Source organism: Thunnus maccoyii, chromosome 19, assembly GCF_910596095.1.
Source record: "Thunnus maccoyii chromosome 19, fThuMac1.1, whole genome shotgun sequence".
Lineage (NCBI taxonomy): Eukaryota > Metazoa > Chordata > Actinopteri > Scombriformes > Scombridae > Thunnus > Thunnus maccoyii.
Window position 1 is genome coordinate 26,455,800 of NC_056551.1, and position 18,464 is coordinate 26,474,263.

Below are 18,464 nucleotides of genomic sequence, written 5' to 3' on the forward strand. Positions count from 1 at the left end.
GGAGGAGGGGGCTGAAAACTACGGAGAGATTAAAACCTTCAGATTCTGTGGAAACGAGTGAGAGAAGAAGAAGAGGAAGAGGCGAGGTGAGGCTGCTGTACCACACAGACTGTATTTAAAGATGGACGACATGACAGATCACAGAAAGTGGAGGTCAAAACATCTGGATCGCCCCCTTGTGATTGGTTTCAGTAAGTATAGTCATTAACCCCGCCCCCTACATGTTAGCGGATGGGACTAAAAATTCAGTCCTGGTGCATTCGCCAAAAAAAGTTTCTAGCTTCCGTGTTGTGCGGCCCACTGAATATGCGCAGTAGTGTTTCCCCCGCCCGCGAGCTCCCGCTCGGCCCATAACCATAGACTTTTTAAATCGCTTTTCTCGGCTCGAGGAAAGTTTTACAAACATAAAAAACCTCCATGGATCAAAAGTTCATAATAGAAAGAGTCATAGTTGATGTTGTTTGCCTGTCAGCAGTTTTACAGGCGACTCTTTTACAATGGTGGTCCTTTTTGGGCTGCAATACCGCGAGTGGCCACTGGGAAAATTCGGCTGCAAGTCTGAGCGGCGGCGGCGCCCTATCCAGCTCTTATTATACATCCATGGACATGAGCCGAACTAAAGAAGTTTCTGTCATTTTAGGTCGTTCTTATCACGCTGATGATGTAAGTTTGTTTGAAATTGCATATTCGATGTTATAAAAAGGGGGGGGGGGGTGTGACATCATGATTGACAGATGCCCTCAATAAAGAGATGCTGGAGACGAGTCGAGTGACCGCAGCGGCGTGACCAACGCTAATGCACGTTTGCATTTGTGTAGCTGTAGCTGCTGGTTAGCGGCTCCTGAGTTCACTCTGCTCACGCTGGCGGCACGGCTGTCAGTCAAGTTGAGGAGGGCGGGTCCTGCATGTCGTCATCATTGCTCAGACTCTGGTCGCAAGTGACGTCACATAAGCGAGATGTTATATTTTGGCTTCACTTTGCGTAGCGGGTAGGAAGTGGAGACATGTCGTCCATCGTCTATGATACTAAGTCACAGAAAACTCCGTAAACAAGGAAACTACGGTGGGAAAAGTGGAATCTTCTCACTCCTGTTAGAAGAATGTTTTTACTGCTTTAAGCTAAATTAGTCTTAAAGTCTGGTTGTTGAGTGTTTCTGTCTTCTGTCAGCAGGGACGTGGCAGGAGCTTCGGGCTCAACCATCTGTTGTTCGCTTCGAGGTGTGTGGTCTCTGTGAGAGGCCTCGAAGGGTGTGCAAATATACACAGACTGCACCAAAACACACACACACACACACACACACACACACACACACACATTGCATTGTGAGCGGTCCAAAATATTCTCTTAGCAGATCTTTCACATCTGTTTTCAATTAAAACAGATTGAGCACTTAATTTAGTGTTATTTCCACCCACCAGAACCAAACCTGAAACAAAAAACTTTAAATGTAAAACTAGTAGGAAACTCTGCTGCTTTTCTGCTTCTTTAACGTATCTGCTTCCATTTTTTAGTCTCTTTAAATACTTATTTTAATTCTCACGTATGTCAAAATTAAGCATAAAGTATGTGCAGCGTACAGTACTCAGAGCTGAGCATCTCTGAGCCTGTTTATGACTCAGCGGAGCAGACGCAGATTTATCTTGCAGGAAAATGCAGCTGGAGGCCGAGTTAATGACAGCGATGACCTCGCGGCGACCTCCTTCACCCCTCGTTATCGACAAACACAGGAAGCAGACGTGAACAGCCAGCTCACCGCCCTATCACCCTCCCTCCCTCCCTCCCTCCCTCCCTGTTCCCACCCCCCTCCCTCCCCCTTGTGGTGTCAGACTTCCTGGACCTGTTGCTACGGTGAGAAGGGCTCACCATGGTAACCTCCAGTCCTGCAGCAGCAGCAGCAGCAGCATCACCTGGGACCCATTCAGGGATGTCGAACAACAGACGAGTCTCTGCTCAGATGTGGCTTCTTCTTGTCTATTGAGCGTTTACGCCAGACAGACAACAGAGACCCCGACTGTGTTTCTGCAGGGCTGACGTCAACCTCCGCGCACACACACACACACACACACACACACACACACACACACACACACACACACACACACACTGCCAGACAAAACAATCTATGGCACTAAAGGATGTACACAACACATTCATTAGAGCAGAAAACTCTATCGGAGCTTTAAAAATGTTTAGATTTTGTTGTGTTAAAAGTAGAATCAAGGTCAGACCCTTGCACATTATATTCTTTATATTCTCTATTCTGTATCTATTTATTTTATTCTAAAGTTTAAATACACTTCCTTTTCTCAAAGCTTGGGGAAACAACAATTTCATGTCTTCATCGGTAGCATTTGAAACTGAAAAGTATTAATTTAACTGCAGTGAGACGACAATAAAGGGTCTTGAATCCTTTAATCAGACCTCAAACTTGACTAAACTAATGCTGTAGATTTGGTTTTATCTTTGCTACGGACATTTTTTTTTTATCAGACGGCCAAAACAAACAGTCGTGGAGGTGTAAAGTTTCCAAACTTCACCTGCAGATTCTGCAGCTTCTTCCAGTTTGTCGATTTAAGCGACAAAACTCAAGACTTTCATGACTCTCAGCCACAACAAAGCTTCTTTAAATCATATTATTTTTCTATTCATCTGCTGAACTTATGGCTTCATCTGTCACCATGACATCAGAGCTCACATATTCATATTTATTAGAGTATTAAATTTATTTTCTAGTCTGCACAGATTCTTAAATAAAGCAAAACAGCACAATAACCCTGTATATAAATCTGTCATATTTATATTCACTCTTTATCATAATAACCCACTTGACAAGATCTATAAAAATATCGGTCGGGACAATCCAGCAACACTTCCGCCCCAAAGAACTGACTGAAAAGCTTGTTGAAGCCGCTACAGAGCTTCATTTCTTGGCGGGACGAGTGAAAAATGGGAAAATAATATGTTTGAATATGAATAAATATTTAGATTTTTGAGTTAAATGTTCACATGTGGTTACAAACATAGCCGGAGGAAAGTCTGATGATAATGGACGACATCAAAAAGTGTTTCCGAGTCAAACGAGAGATTTGTTTTCCTCTTTCACACCAGAACTACAACAACAAGCCCCGATCGTACGACAGCCTCCTTGATGTAACAGCAATATCAAAAATATTCCAACTATGAATTAAAAGAGGATATCAAAGATCGCGTGAGGAGGACCGAATGAAAGTGTTATTTTTGCGGCTTTGTTGTGTACAACAACAGCCATAAGGCCTAAACATCAGTCCCTATTATTCCTCCCTGAACAAACATCCTCCACAATCAGAGGAAACTGCTGCAGAAGATTAGAGAATTAAGAGAAACAGAAGAGACCAATCAGAGGTCTGTAAATGTATTAATAAATTCTATCTCACTCCGGCGAGGATGCACAAGATCTGACAACATCATTATCCAAACTGTCCTACATGTGAAAACAAAAGAAAGGATCATTTGTGCAGCTTTTTTTGGCAGCGTGACATTCACGCTGTCACTAAATCAATACTAGATACTGAAGTTAATGTTAACATCTGTATGTTCTAAACAACATGTCTGTTCTTTTTCTAGATAACGGATGCTAATTATGATCAATTACTTTGCATGGATGACCGGCGCTCCACCCGGCTGAGTCCTTGTAATCAATGAGTCCAAACTTGATGAGATAGATTTCTGCACACTAGACCGAAAGCTCAAAAATAAAGTGACTACTGCAAAGATGTAAGTGTGGAAATCTGTCTAAAAAGGGTTATCTTGGAAGGAGAAACGTTCCTGCAGCAACATGTAAGCTATTCTGTGATAAATTATCATCATTTTTACCATTAGAGAGCTTCTTGCTTGTTCACAGTCAGCTCTTTGTGTTGTAAACAAACCAGCTAGCCAACAGTTTGCAGGGCTGGAGTGGAGATTCACGTCCAAAAGAAAAGCCCACATTTCTGCTCAGAAGGAGAAACACACCGACTTCTAAACATTTTGAAAGACTTGGATCAAAAAGGGTTTTTGGATATGTGTAAATACCACAATGCCGACCTTTTAAAGAAAGTGGCTGAACGAATGAAAGACAGAGGTTGTGTTCACGCGGTTGAACAAGTCCAACAGTGGTAGAAAACTTTGATAAAAGTCCTGTTTTGATCGGAGTATACACAGCTGCATGTAAACAGGAATATTAGTGGAATATTCATTATCATTGGCCATGTAAACAGCTTAGCAGGATTATTGTTCTTTTTGCAGCAACTACAATGAAATGTGCTGGTGGTCATTTTTGTAAATTATTGCTCCGTTAACTAGATTTGAAGACTTATAGTAGCTTTGATGTCGGACTTTTGTTGCAACATTTCTGTAAGTTTAATGTTACTTGACTATGATAATTATCTACAGCTATGTCCATCTTAATTTACAGTCTCTGGTAACCACAGACAGGTGGACAAAACATTGAGTTTAACAGATGTAGTTTTCATTTAAAGCCTGATGTGGTTTATTGCATTGGATTGTATGTTCTACTGTGTTTGTGCACAACATTCGGTCTTTGCGCCGTAGGGTGCGACACAACCAGGAAATGAATCAGTCTGAAGGGTCAGAGGTCAGAACTAAATGCTAAGCCAAGTTATCTCTACTATCAGATTAAATAAGGCCGTCGAATTAAAAGTGAACACCTTCACACATAATAGATTCTACACTTCATGAGCAAATCTGGGTCAAGATGATTTAGTGTCGCCACTTTATTTCAAGCCCCAAAGGAAGAAAAAAGCTCTGTTACTTCTAGCGGGTAGATAAGAAATAATGGAAACTTGAGCTTAATCAAACCAATAACAAGCTCAAGTGGCCACTTATGTTTGAATAGGATGTCTCATGTAGTTCCAAATGTGATAAGAAAACACTGTTGAAACCTGAAACCTGTTTTTGGTTAAGTCCACGAGCCTCCAAATCTCATACTAGTCGCAATTCTGTCTCTGAAAAGATGATAATTAAGACGATCTTAGAGAAGCTTCAGTGAATCAAGGCTGGACTGGGGAATCACGTCCACCTCACTTTAAAAAAATCCTATTTACAATAAAAGGTTTACAAGCAGCAATGAGTAACCGGGGACTTCCTTGGCCCTGGGTTTTGCCTCTCAGGCACAGAGGAGGTTTCTCTTATTTATTTATTTATTGTTGGAGATTGTTGGGGGTGTATGCAGCCTGTGAGGGATACTGCAGTCACTACTCTACAGGAATATCATTACTTACAGTTAAAAAAACTCCTTGTTTATCTTCTAATGGTCCTTCCTGCAGCCCCTCAGTTCAGCCTCTGTCTGAAACAGGCCGTTTTAGCTCCTGTCTCTTTAAGGCCCCGCCTCCTGATGAGCCCACTCTGTTCTGATTGGTCAACTTCAGGAAGCTTCCTCTGGCTCCAGAAAAAACTATAGTAGCAGGGTTTCACTTCTTTTTCTTGTTCATTCCTTGAAATGTCAACTTCTTAAATACATCCGTACATGTTCAAGCAGAAATATGCGAGTCGACAACATGAACAACAGATGGAAGAACCGTAGCGAACAACTAGCCGACGTCACCTTGACAACAAGGTTGAAAAAACAAAGTGTTCAGAGCAGGTTGAAGGCCTGGATTCTGACTTACAGGGAGCATTTATCATGAAGTATAATTTTAAGTTAAGCTAGTGCAGTAATAATGCAGTAATTTACATTATGGCTGCAACTAACAATTATTTTCATTATCGATGAATCTGTTGATTATTTTCTTAATTATTTGATTAGTTCCTTGACGATTAGCTGTTTCCTAAAGCGCACGATGACGTCCTCAAATGTCTTGTTTTGTCCACAAGCCAAAGATATTCAGTTTACTGTCATAGAACTAAAGAAACCAGAAAAAATCACTCAAAACAATCAATCAAAAATCAAAATAGTTGGTGATTAATTTAATAGTTGGCAACTAATTGATTAATCAACTAATCGTTGCAGCTCTACTTTACAAAGCATTTCTACTTTCTTCATTATAACCAATTTCATCATCGTTTAACTGCTTTATTAAAATAAACATGTATAAATGCAGAAAACATGGTTTTCTACATCCTTCATTGTCAAAAACAAGCGAGTGTTTACTCACAGATTAGTTCTGCTTGTGAGTTTGACACTCAAACATCCATTTATTTGTTTGTTTTCATGTGTGACGCACGTTGACCAACATTAAACAAGACGACGGTGGTGTTTGACGACAGCTTGTGTGAGATGTCGGGCCGCGCCAGCATCAAAGTTGAGGGCAGATAACGTGTTCGGGGCAGAACGAGCTGATGTAGATACCGTCTTCATCTGATAGGCCTGAAAACCAAGTGATTCCACAATCTTTACTCTCATTTTCACCATGACTTCTCTCCTCTAAATCATCCCATACTTGACTATTTGTACACCTTATGTTAAGCTACGTGCGTGTTATTAAATAATCTTCCATTCTTAAGACGTTACAGCATCACAGCTTCAGTCTATCTCTGCTTCTAAAACCAGCATGGTGGGAAATAAATTAGGCTAAACGGGAAGCTGCAGTGTGGAAGTTGTTCAAATCAAACGTCCTCCGTTCACAAACATCTGCACGGCCTTGTCAAGAGCCCTCATGTCGTGCCACAGTGCTCCAGAGCCTCAGGCCCTCCTCCCTCTGCACCCCCACCCCCACCCCTCACCTCCTCCCCCCCACCTCCCCCACCCTCACCCCCTCCCACCCCCCCACCCCACTGCTCCATCGGTGATCAGCAGGCTGATAGCAGAGACAGAGAGACATAAAAAGAGAGGGAAAGCTGTCTGGACTCTGGTGTTAAAATGGTGTAAAATCTGTGGGCAGAGCAGCATCGGTTAACTTGTAATTTGGGTAAAATAAAGTGGAAACATTTTGCTTTGCATTGACTGTCGGCTTGACAGAGATGTGAATGACTTTCCAATCAAACTGGGAGTATGAATGTGACTCACAATCAGTCTATTCACACCACACAGGAGTAAAAGCTAGATATGATCCAAAATCAGGGGCGTCCCCGTTAAATAAATATCTAAAAGCGTCAAAGTGTTTCGAGATGAGTTTTTGTTCCTATTTTTTATGAAAAAGAAGAAATTACACATGAAGATCAGTTCACTAGTCATATGGAGAGCTACTCGGCCTGTGAAAACAGCTGCATGATGTCCGTAGCCAAGGCTGAGAGAATGATGATGTCATAGTGATGTCATCAGTGTTGTCTCGTGTTAGGCTTGACGACTGAACATTTATAACAAAAAGCCTTTGTTACATACAATCAGGGGGAAAACAGAGGCTTTAATATCTGCGCATTTACCAGACAGAGACAATATAAAGAAAAGATTATATTGAGTTGCATTATGGGAAATGTAGGATCCAGGGCTGTGGGAGCTCTGACTGTTCTTTATTTAATCTGTCTTCTTGTGAACTTGAAGCTCATTGGTTTAGAGCTGCAGCAATTAGTCGATTGATTGATTAGTCCGTCAAGAGATAATTAATCAGCAACTGAATGATCGTTTTAGTCGTTTTATTTAGGAAAAATGCCAATGTGTTGCTGTTTGCTGTTTCTTAAATGATGATGTTTTGAAGCTTTTTTGAGACACAAAACAGATGATCTTTGGATTTTGGACTCTTGATCAGACAAAACAAGACATTTGAAGACGTCATTAAGACATAACAGCATTTTATAGACAAAATGATGAATCCATTGATCTAGAAAATAACTGTCAGATTCGTCAGTAATGAAAATTATTGCTAAATTGCAGCCATATGTTGGTTCCTATTGAAACAAATACATGATTTCATTTTTTTAGAAAAGACTCAGTAGTTTCCCAAAACAGCTACTCACTGAGTTTATAGCAAAAGTTATTCAAACAGGAGTAAATAGTATGTTTGTTGGGGACTATTGACACACTAAAGCAAAATGCAAAACGTCCAGTGAAGAGATGAAAACATCAGATCTGTGTGGAGCGATGATGAGATGTAACGTTGCTCAAATGAATACATGAAACAAACAATAAATGTCATACTTCCATCATGTTTTCTACGTTATTTTACACTGTTTGAGGTTTTAAAGTCGCTCTTTTAATTGCATCATTGCACCGACTGGAGAATTAACATCATCAGCTTTTTATCTCAATGAACAGCAGTGGATGGAAACGCACATTCACTCCTATTTTATCAAAATTCTGTTAAAACTTAAGCTACATTTGGATGGAAACTAAGCTAATGTGACGATGCAGCCAACCACCTTCCACCTTGGACAGGATGTGTGGGGTATTGAGTTGTTTTTGATCTGTGTCAGAAAAGAGGAGCTACTGTTAAAGGCTGCTGCTGCTACAGTCTCATGTTCCTGTGCCTAGACTCCATCTGGCCTCTCCATCTGCACACTCTCCTGTTTCCCTCCCAGCAGGCCAACTATTCATTATTCACTGTGTCAAGTTTGTCTCTCTGACACCCTTAAACACTCTGAGCTCCGCCGCAAAAATGTCTGGAGCAGCGTATTTGCACACCTGACACACATCGTCCCTCACACCGTCTCTCACTTTCAATATTTCACACACATATTCAAGTTTCATCTGACATTTTTCTGTGTAATAGTAGAAGTTCACAGTTTTTCAAGTCTGTCTTAAAACTTAAAAGTAGTCGGGTTTCAATATGAGCACAGAAACAGGTTTTGCTTGCTGTAATCATTCCTCCTGTTCATACTGACCGTTAAAAATATTTCCAAATTCGCTTACAATGTAAGTGATGGGGGACAAAATCACCACAGTCCTCGTTTTGAGAAGTAGATGTGAAGCTTATATTCAGCTTCAGCAGTCTGAATTAGTCATATCAAGTAGATATCTGACACATTTACAGTCTTTTTAGCATCAAATTCCCTCTTTGTGTTCCCTCAGACGGTGTTTCCCTGAAGCTTCATTCATTAGCTTCAGATAAACATTTAAATACATTTTTGCACAGAAGGAGGACTGTGGATTTTGTCCCCCATCACTTCCATTGTAAGTGTATTATGAAGGGATCTTCTAATGGTCAGTATGAACAGGAGGAATGATTACAGCAAGAAAAACATGTTTAAATGTTCATTTGGGCTCCTGACTGACTTGAAAAAGTGTGAATCTATCCTTTAATCTTTACTCTTACGGCGCTTCAAGACCTGTGTTTTTTAGTCCAGTTGAATTGGACTCTTCAGTTTTCCTCCTTGGTGAGATTCGTTTCTGGACACGGTATTCGTACCCGGGTGAAGACCTAAAAAACTGTACTGACAACCTTTGAGGAGGTGGTCTCAGTCCGGTCCCACACTAACTCTGGAGAGGTTTGTTTGTGGTGGGAACATGATCCGACCTACATGTACTCTTGAGTTTGAGCTAAACGGCTCCAAATTTGCAACATGCAACCTGCGACTTGCAACATGCGATTACATTCATTTTAACACAATTAACCAAACAAAATAAAACACCATACTTGATACCCATCAATGGGCATGCAAGAGGACTCTGCAATTTGAAAGTGAATCAATCAACTGTGAAACGGGACAGTAGTGCTATGTGCTAATTGCTTTCATGAAACGGATCCCAGGTGCACATTGCATGCTGGGATGTGTATGAGCGAAATCATCGGTTGCTTGCAGCTAGCCGGAGAGATCAGACCTGGACTAGCACGACCAAGAACGTTCAATTTGGCCAGAAGAGCTTCTTCAGGACGTTTCTTCCTGTGTTTATGTTCCTTTTCCCGCACCAGACACATCTGACCAATGAGAGGAGTAAATTACCGACTCATCCACAGGTTCAGACCAGAGCTAACACACCACAACTGCAGTTAACGATTCTTTTCATTATCGATTAATCTGCTGAATATTTTTTTGATTATTCAATTAGTCGTTTTGTCTATAAAATGCCAAAAATATAGTGAAAATGCGTGTTTCCTGCAGCCCAAAGTGACTCTTCAAATGTCTTGTTTTGTCCCACCAACAGTTCAAAACTAGGCATGAATGATATTGGATTTTTTGCCGATATCTTTTGGCTGATTGCTGATGCAGATACTGATACATGCACATGTTTTTTTCCACCTGGCTGGGGAGACTATTACACATGCAACCATACATTGTACTATGTACGATGAAGAAAGACAATATATGGAGCAAGAACTTCAGAAGACCTGCAAACCCTTTGAGAACCACTTTCATGACCTAGATGTGTCAGGTGAACTGAATTGAACCTGAATTGTCATGTGAATGAATTGTTATTCTACACAATTTGCAAACATATGCGTGACATCATTTGCATACATGAAGCAGTCAACCAAACAAAATGTGAGGGTAGCATTCATATGAAAATTCTTGATACCAATAAAAGATTGTTTACAAAATTGTATGCAGATGCCAAAACTGTTAGTTGGTCATTTATTCACCTGCCTAAATGCAGCTTTCCAAAGAACACAACTGAAAAATACTGCTGCATTTATATAGTTTCTACTGTTTACACCTTCACAATAATCAAACTTTAAGCCAATTTGATTTTTGAAAATAAATATTAATGGTGAAATAAATATTTTAGAGCTGGTTAATACAGCTGTTCTCATTATAGATAGGCTATTACATGATGGTATGATGACCTTATAACAATACAGGCTGAATGTGAACATGGCTGCTGAAACTGTAGAAGTAATCACATCCCCTCTCACATATTGTACTAAATTTGCAAAGGGGAGGGTGTTTCCTTTCCTTGAAATGTTCCTAAAACAGGCAAAGTTATAGACTACAGTGCCAACACACACACAGAGATACACACACACACATCTTGGTAACTTTCTAGGTAACGTTATTTCTGCCTCACATACACTGATTACAGTACTATGAAAAGTCACGTTTAGCAACCTGCGACACATGGACATACTTTGCCAATTTAAACGCCAGGTGAACAGTCAAGCGAGCTTGCAAATTACGTAGCGTTAGGCTTTAACATATTTAATGTTAAATATTTTCCCAGGGTTGGCAGTTCTGCATTAACTTAAGTTAACTCAACTCACAATTTCAACACCCCGCATCCACCTCAGTCTGTTTACCTTCGCAAAGGAGTTAAAAGATCCTAATGCACTGGTTGCTATTATAAACCAAAAAGAAGACGTTTTTTCAAACAGAGTGGTACATCCTGTCAGCTGAGGTGTTTCCTATCTGTGCAGCCGAAAACAGCAGCTCCTACGTGGACTGTTTCACCCTGATGGTCCCAGTGACGAACAAACTGGGGGTCGGTGTTCCAGTTGGATCCACACGGAGAGCCAGGGGGGCTAGTGGAGGCTAGCTGGCTGTGCTTCCTTCCGGCAATGCTGCAGCTAATGTTCCACTAGCTAGCCCCAACTCTCTGTGTGGATCCAACTGGAGCACTGATCCCCAGTTTGTTATTCTGGTTAAAGTGGGAAGAAGCATTGGGTCTGTCTGGCAGCTGAGTGAAGTGGAGCCTGCAGAGGAAGCACCGGGACCGTCAGGGTAAAACAGTTAGCCAGGTGGTGGAGGAGAAGGTGACGAATCGGCCGGTCATATCGGCAGAAATGTTCATTTTGAGCCGATGCTGATATTTCATTTTAAAGTCTTTATCGGCCAATACCGATAATGTGCCGATATTATCGTGCATCCCCATTCAAAACCCAAAGATATTCAGTTTATCATCACAGAAGACAAAGAAAACCATAAAATCCTCAATATTTGAGAAGCTGAAACAGCAAATATTTGACATTAAAAAAACGACTAAAACAATTATTCGATTATCGAATATCAGAATAATTTTCTGTTGATCAACTAATTGATTAATCGACTTATCGTTGCAGCTCTCTAGGTTTGAAAACGTCCTTAGTTACCACAAATATCTGGCTGTCCGTGCTCACAAAACTGTGTACATGAGGTAGAAGTCACTCACCATGGAAGTAACTCTTAACCTTCAGGTATCCCACACTGAGCCGGAGCACTGACAGTTTGTCCAGGCGACCTCTGACCTCCTCGGCGAAGGGCAGCAGGCTGGTCAGACGCTCCAGCTCTACATTCAGACGATCCCGATGGCGTTTGGACGGATTGGTCTTCACAGGAGGAGGCTTTACTCTAGGAGTAGACACACAAGACAAGGGGATATGTTCGGAGATGCTGCTTGCTAAAACATGTTTGCTCAGCTTGACAATCTGTAACACAAGAAGAATTTACATGTGGAATTGAGTTTTTGGTAGAAGGTAGATCTGAAAGTCTTAGACCTGTGTGTCAACAATACGTCAGTTGAAAATTCCAGTTTTGAATTTCTAAGAGACAATGTGGGTTGCTGCCCAAATAAACTCTGAACCACATCAAAAGGAGCTCCGACTTCCTGTTTTTAAGAGCCAGCAGCAGAGGCTGAAAGAGAGGTTCATACTTTTATTATTACAAGACTGGAAAACACAGAGAGAAAAATGTTATGTGATACATTAGTCAGCACATTTCACTCTCTTAGTCTCGGACATATGTTTGGAGTGAATACCAGTAATATTTGACTTACTGAGAACTCTATTTAAATGAAGCCCACAGAGTTCAGTAATGATTAATCATGAGTATAAGCAGAACAGTTAGAGTTGGTCTGTTTCAATGAGACCTGCATGAGCTAATGCTAATTACAAAAAATTACAGTGACCTAGAGTGGTAACGGACATAGCTCTGTGGCAGGAAATTTAAGCATAAAATAGAAAATGTAGCTAAATTATTTAATTTTCTTCTTTTGAATTTACATAATTTACCTGTCCTGCTTGTATCAAGTCACTCCAAATCTGCAAGTAACAAAACTAAGATTCTACAGCCATGCTAGCTGCTCTTTGAGCTAAATGCTAACGTCTACATGCTAACATGCTCACAGAGACAATGCTAATAGAGCTGCAACAATTAGTCGGGTAATCGATTAGTTCATTGACAGAAACTTAACTATTTTGATAATCAAATAATCATTTAAGTCATTTTTTAAGCATAAATGTCAAATATTAGCTGGTTTCAGCTTCTCAAATGTGATTATTTTATGGTTTTCTTTGTCTTGATGATAAATTGAATATCTTTGGGTTTTGGACTGTTGGTCGGACAAAACAAGACATTTGAAGATGTCAACTTGGGCACGGGGAAATTAAGAGGCCATTTTTCATTATATTCCGACATATCATAGACAAAACAACTAATCGAAATTTGGCAGATTAATAGATAATGAAAATGACTGTTACTTGCAGCGCTAAATGCTAATATGCTGATGCTAAGCAGGTGTAATGTAATGTTTACCATGTTCACCACATTTCAGTTTAGCGTGTTAGCATGCTAATATTTGCTAATTAATAATTAAACACAATGTACAGCTAATGCTGATGGGAATGTCAGTAGTTTTGAAGATATTTGGTCATAAACCAAAGAAACGTTTTGACCTGATGATGCTGCTAGATGAAAAGTCAGGGGCTCATCAAAGAGAGGAGGACATGAATGTGTGTACAAAAAATCATTGCAATCCATCTAATAGTTGTTGAGATATTTCACGAAAAAATCAAACTGTCCTCATGGTGGCCCTAAAGGAAAAGTCAGGGGATCGAAGTCAGTAGGATTCATCCTCAGGGGACCATGAATGTCTGGACTAGAGCTGCAGATTAGCAGGAAATTAATCAGCAACTATTTTGACTATTTTTTAAGAAAAAAAAGTCCAAATTTGCTGCTTCCACCTTCTCAAATGTGAGCATTTTCTGGTTTCTTTAGTTCTCTTTGACAGTAAACTGAATATCTTTGGGTTGTGGACAAAACAAGACATTTGAGGACGTCACATTGGGCTTTGGTAAACCATGACCAACATATTCCATCGTTTTCTGAAACTGTATAGCATATCTGATCAGATCAATTATCAATAGACTGAGGTTGGTTGAAGTCAAACGTCTCTTTAATTCAAACAGAACACATGTTACAGACACGGCGAGTCCGCAGAGTCTCCGTGGAGAATTCTAAAGAAGGATGGAAATTCACTGGTATATATATTGATAGCCTTGGGAGGCACCTTTAGTTGTTTACAGATTTCCACCAGACGTAGACAAAGCTTTACAGAGCTCTCCCTTCCACATGATATCCATATGACTTTGTCCTGCTGTTACCCGTGGGACCCTGCCGTCTAACATTTAACCATACATGGATGCAAGGTACAGATTTTTCCATCATTATCAAGAAAAGCATTGACAGATTAATCAATAATGACAACAGTAGTTAGTAACAGCCTTGGTCTGGACAAACTTTCATGCCAATCCATCTCATAGTTGTTGATATTTCTGCCTGGACCAATGGCTACATTCATATTACCGCCTTAATGCTCAATTCTGATTTTTTTCTATTCAGATCCGATCTTTATGTGTTGATGCTTCACATTCATGTTTGTAAGTGACATGTATTCTGATGTGAACACCGCTGAGATCCTAAACTGCCATGCATGTGCAGATTTAGCTGAAATGTGAGCGTCATTGAGTACAAGAATAACAACAATAACGTCAGATCATGAATGACACGGATGACATGGCTGCACTCGCATTCATGTTCAGGATTATTGTTTTGTTGTGGAGGTCGGTAGACAATACAGACACTGAATGATGACGACAGGTGATATGCGATAAGTGTGACGTTAAAAAACCCCCACATGTACTCCGATCTGACCGTTCTGACAGCGAGACTGGATATGAATCAGATCTAAAAACCGCATATGCCAAGTGGCCCAGATCTGATATGAAAAAATCTGATTTGGTTTGTTCACACTTCTGTGAAAAAAAATCTGATCTGAGTCACTTGAAAGCAAAAAAATTGGATTTGGGCCACTTCAGCATGTAATGTGATCGTAGCCAAAGCGGTTTACTGACCATCCTTGGAGCCAGAACAGCAGCGGAACCACCAATTTACCCCAAACACAGTATTACATCATGATGTGTCTGCTGATCTTCCACTTGGCCTGTGTCATTACTACGAATCACCACAACGTAATTCCTCTCCGACATGTCTCGACATGCAGCCGCCCCGTGTGCCCTACCTCCTCCACCAAACACAGAGATCTAAGAAACGAGATGGAGGGAACAAAACAGACTGGAATGAAGAGAGGGGTGAGAAAGAGTAAAACACGGCAAGATGGACTGACAATCAGAGAAGTAAAATGTAAGAATTCAGAAGTAGGAGGAAGGTGGCGGAGCAACTAGATAGCAACATAATGTGATCACAATACTTGACCGAAACATGCTGTAGATTCATTTTCAGGGCTGCAACTGACCATTATTTTCATTATCGATTCATATTTATAAACTTTTTGATTAGTCAATTCGTTGTTTGAGTTAAAGAATGTCAAGAAATAATGAAAAATGCCAATCAAACAGTCTAAAACCCAAATAATATACAATTTACCATCACATACGTCAAAGAAAAGCAGCAAATGTTGCATTTTTGCTACAAAAACTGACTTAAAATGATGAATCGATTATCAAAATAGTTGCAAATTAATTTTCTATTCATTGACTGATTTAATTCAGCTCTATTAATTGTTAAAACTTTAATGTTGTTTCTGATTGTGACAAATATTCTGCAACTAAAGCTAAAATGCAAAAACTGGCAAACAATAACAACAAATACTGAAGGGACTCAATAAATAAAGTACAATGCTGTATTGATTTATGATGAAATTATGACGTAAACAGTTACATCAGTGAATGAAAGTATGTATTAATAGTCAAAATAAATGTGAATTACAGTATATAATATTTATGGAATATTTATAGAACTGTGTTTAAAGATCATGAGGAAAATATTAAAATTATTTGACAGGATGAAGAGAGACTTGCCCACCATACACACACCTGACATGTAATACCTGCATTTACATTTCCTTCTTTTACTAAGTCCATTAACATTATAAAGTAACATTTACATGTACATTTCATGCTGTTAACTGATGCTGTCATCCATCACTGCCTTCAGTGAAAGAGCAGGTAGGAGTTTACTGTCATGACATATGACTCACACCGCTGTTAAAGGTACGCTGGAGAGTTTCATGCATCCTTAAAAGGGAAAATTCACAGCTGTGAATATGATGATTTCTTAAAACTAGGTCACCTTTGTAGTAGAAATGTGCAAAAAAATGTGAGAAAAAATGAGAAAAAGGTTGTAGATTCCCCATATCGCCAACAACGATCAGTACCGTCCAATCAGCTACTGATGGACGGGAACGCGGGGGGGGGGGGGGCGAGTACGTTTCCCAGCAGAGACAAAATATTATCGCTCTTTACTGAGGATCGTTTTCATTTACAAAACACTTTTCCTCATCGAGTCTGGATATATATCGTACCGGTGTGCAAGGATCATAACATAAATGGCGTGCTGGAGTCATTTATAGGAATCAGTGCAAACTTAGTGAGAGTTGCACACAAGCCAGAATATTCACGGGCAGTCAAAAAACCTCCGAGTCTAATGTCTTCATTTCAGCTTGGTTTGGGAAACAGTCATGGATGAAGGGGTGAAAAACTGCAAGCAAACACTCTTTCTTTACCTATTTTGGACGACGAAGGCCGGAACCGGATTGTGCTCGAGCTGAATGTAGCTACATAAGTTCACTGTTCTCTGTTTTCAGAGTTAAAGTCCGATATAATAATAATAATAAATGCTGCAAAGCCTCTCTGGCTGCAGTGCCTCTCTTTCGTCTGCCGCTGTTAAAGCTCCCATAGTCGCTTTATCCTCCACACTCTGTTGTGTCTGATTCCTCAGCGCTTTGTTCAGCCTCGTAAGTCGTGAAAGTAGCACCACATCTCTGCTCTGACGTTACACTGTAAAGCTAGTAGTCACAGAGAAACTCAGCAGCTGAAGTTTGTGTGTCAGGCTGCGGCTGTGACGTCACTTCCTCCTCCACACTCTGTTGCGTCTGATTCCTCATTCAGCCTCATATCACGAAACTAGTTTTCCTCCAAATATGCTGATATTTAAGTGTTTAGTGGTATGATATTTTAGTGTCTGTTTCTCCCTGTCGCTAGCGTAACACGGTAGACGGAGTGTTTTTGGAACAGTCCTTGAAGGCACCGCTACAGAAAATCTGAGGCGGAGACTATAAATCCAAGCTGAAATAGTCTGTAGTTCTTCTTTTCCTCCCCTAAACTACGTCACTGTACACGTCGAACGGTGCCAGAAGAAGAACAGATATTGCAGCTGCACCCCTGAGACACAGAGAACATTAACAACTGTTGCTGTTCACACTATATCCCTCGTTTAGAGAGAAAGCTGAAAATAGGCGGAGTGATCCTTTAATATCTGACAAACATATTGAATTCATTTACTCCATCAAACATTTGCAAAGCTTTTTTTGTGTGTGTATGTCTTGAACCTGGATTGTTTGACTTTTAACAGACCGCTACATACAGTACACAGATTTCACTCATAAAACTAATGGAGAAGCTTGCTGGAAACTTGTTTGTTATGACTCTGCTGTTAAGCTTTTGGCTGATGATCGCTGTGGTAAACAAAAAATTTTTGACTCGGATCCAGAGCCAGAACCGCCAGGCCGGCTGAGTCAGGTTACACGAGCAGCTAATGTGTCTTGGGTGGTAATTTGGCACATGTCTCCTTCTTATGCTGTCAAACAGTCACGGCATATAAGACGGGAAGGAAAAGCTTGAATGCAAATTTCATTTTTAACTTCTTTCCAAGTTCAGAAGCCAAAGTGCGAAAAGGCTTGTTATGGTGGCGTGTTGGTTTTCAGAGAAGTTGGTGAGACTTGTCTTGAGTTACCTGTCGAGTCTAGTTGTTGCAATAACACCAGGATTCTCAGAACTATGGATCTATAACTTTAATAATAATCCCAGTAATTACAAACGGTTCCCTGCACTGTGAGCCTCTAGCTCTGATTAAATTCCTAATAATTACAGCAGGAACCCTGACGCTGTTTACACAATTCTGACTTCTTTTGCAAAAAAAAAACAAAACTGTGAATGAGCTGTTTATTTTAGCAATCACACTGTGAAATCTGCAGCAATTTGTTTAAAATGCAGAATGGATGGATTCATCTCTATAACCCTAATTTCAATTTTATGGAGTGCTGTAAGAACAACCGTTTTATTTTTAATCATATTTGAAGACAGATAACACTGTGCAGCAGAAGTAATCTTATTAGAAACATAAAAACAAACCTATATGTGCTTTTCCAGACCAGCAGCTGTCTTTAAATTAAATAGATTACATAATATGGCTTCACTATTTAACATATTTAGATTACTGCTTGAAGCAAGTTCATTAATCATCATTAATTTAGTCAACTGACAAAAAAATAATCTGCAACTATCTTGATAATCAGTCAATTTCAGCTACTTTCCAAGAAAACGCCAAACATGCTGGTTTCAGCTTCTTAAATGAGAAGAGTTGACGTTTTGTTTTGGTCGCACATGACAGTAAACTAAACTAGTGT

General features: G+C 40.1%; 1 protein-coding gene across 1 annotated transcript in view; it reads right to left on the reverse strand.

Annotated features, from left to right (window-relative positions):
- The window catches only part of LOC121885347 (aryl hydrocarbon receptor-like), a 33,868-nt gene that overhangs the window by 13,179 nt on the left and 2,225 nt on the right, over nucleotides 1-18,464 (reverse strand). Inside the window, exon 3 of the mRNA XM_042394712.1 lies at nucleotides 11,934-12,112. Within this exon, the coding sequence (XP_042250646.1) occupies nucleotides 11,934-12,112 (179 nt within the window). The remainder of the gene's footprint in view (nucleotides 1-11,933; nucleotides 12,113-18,464) is intronic.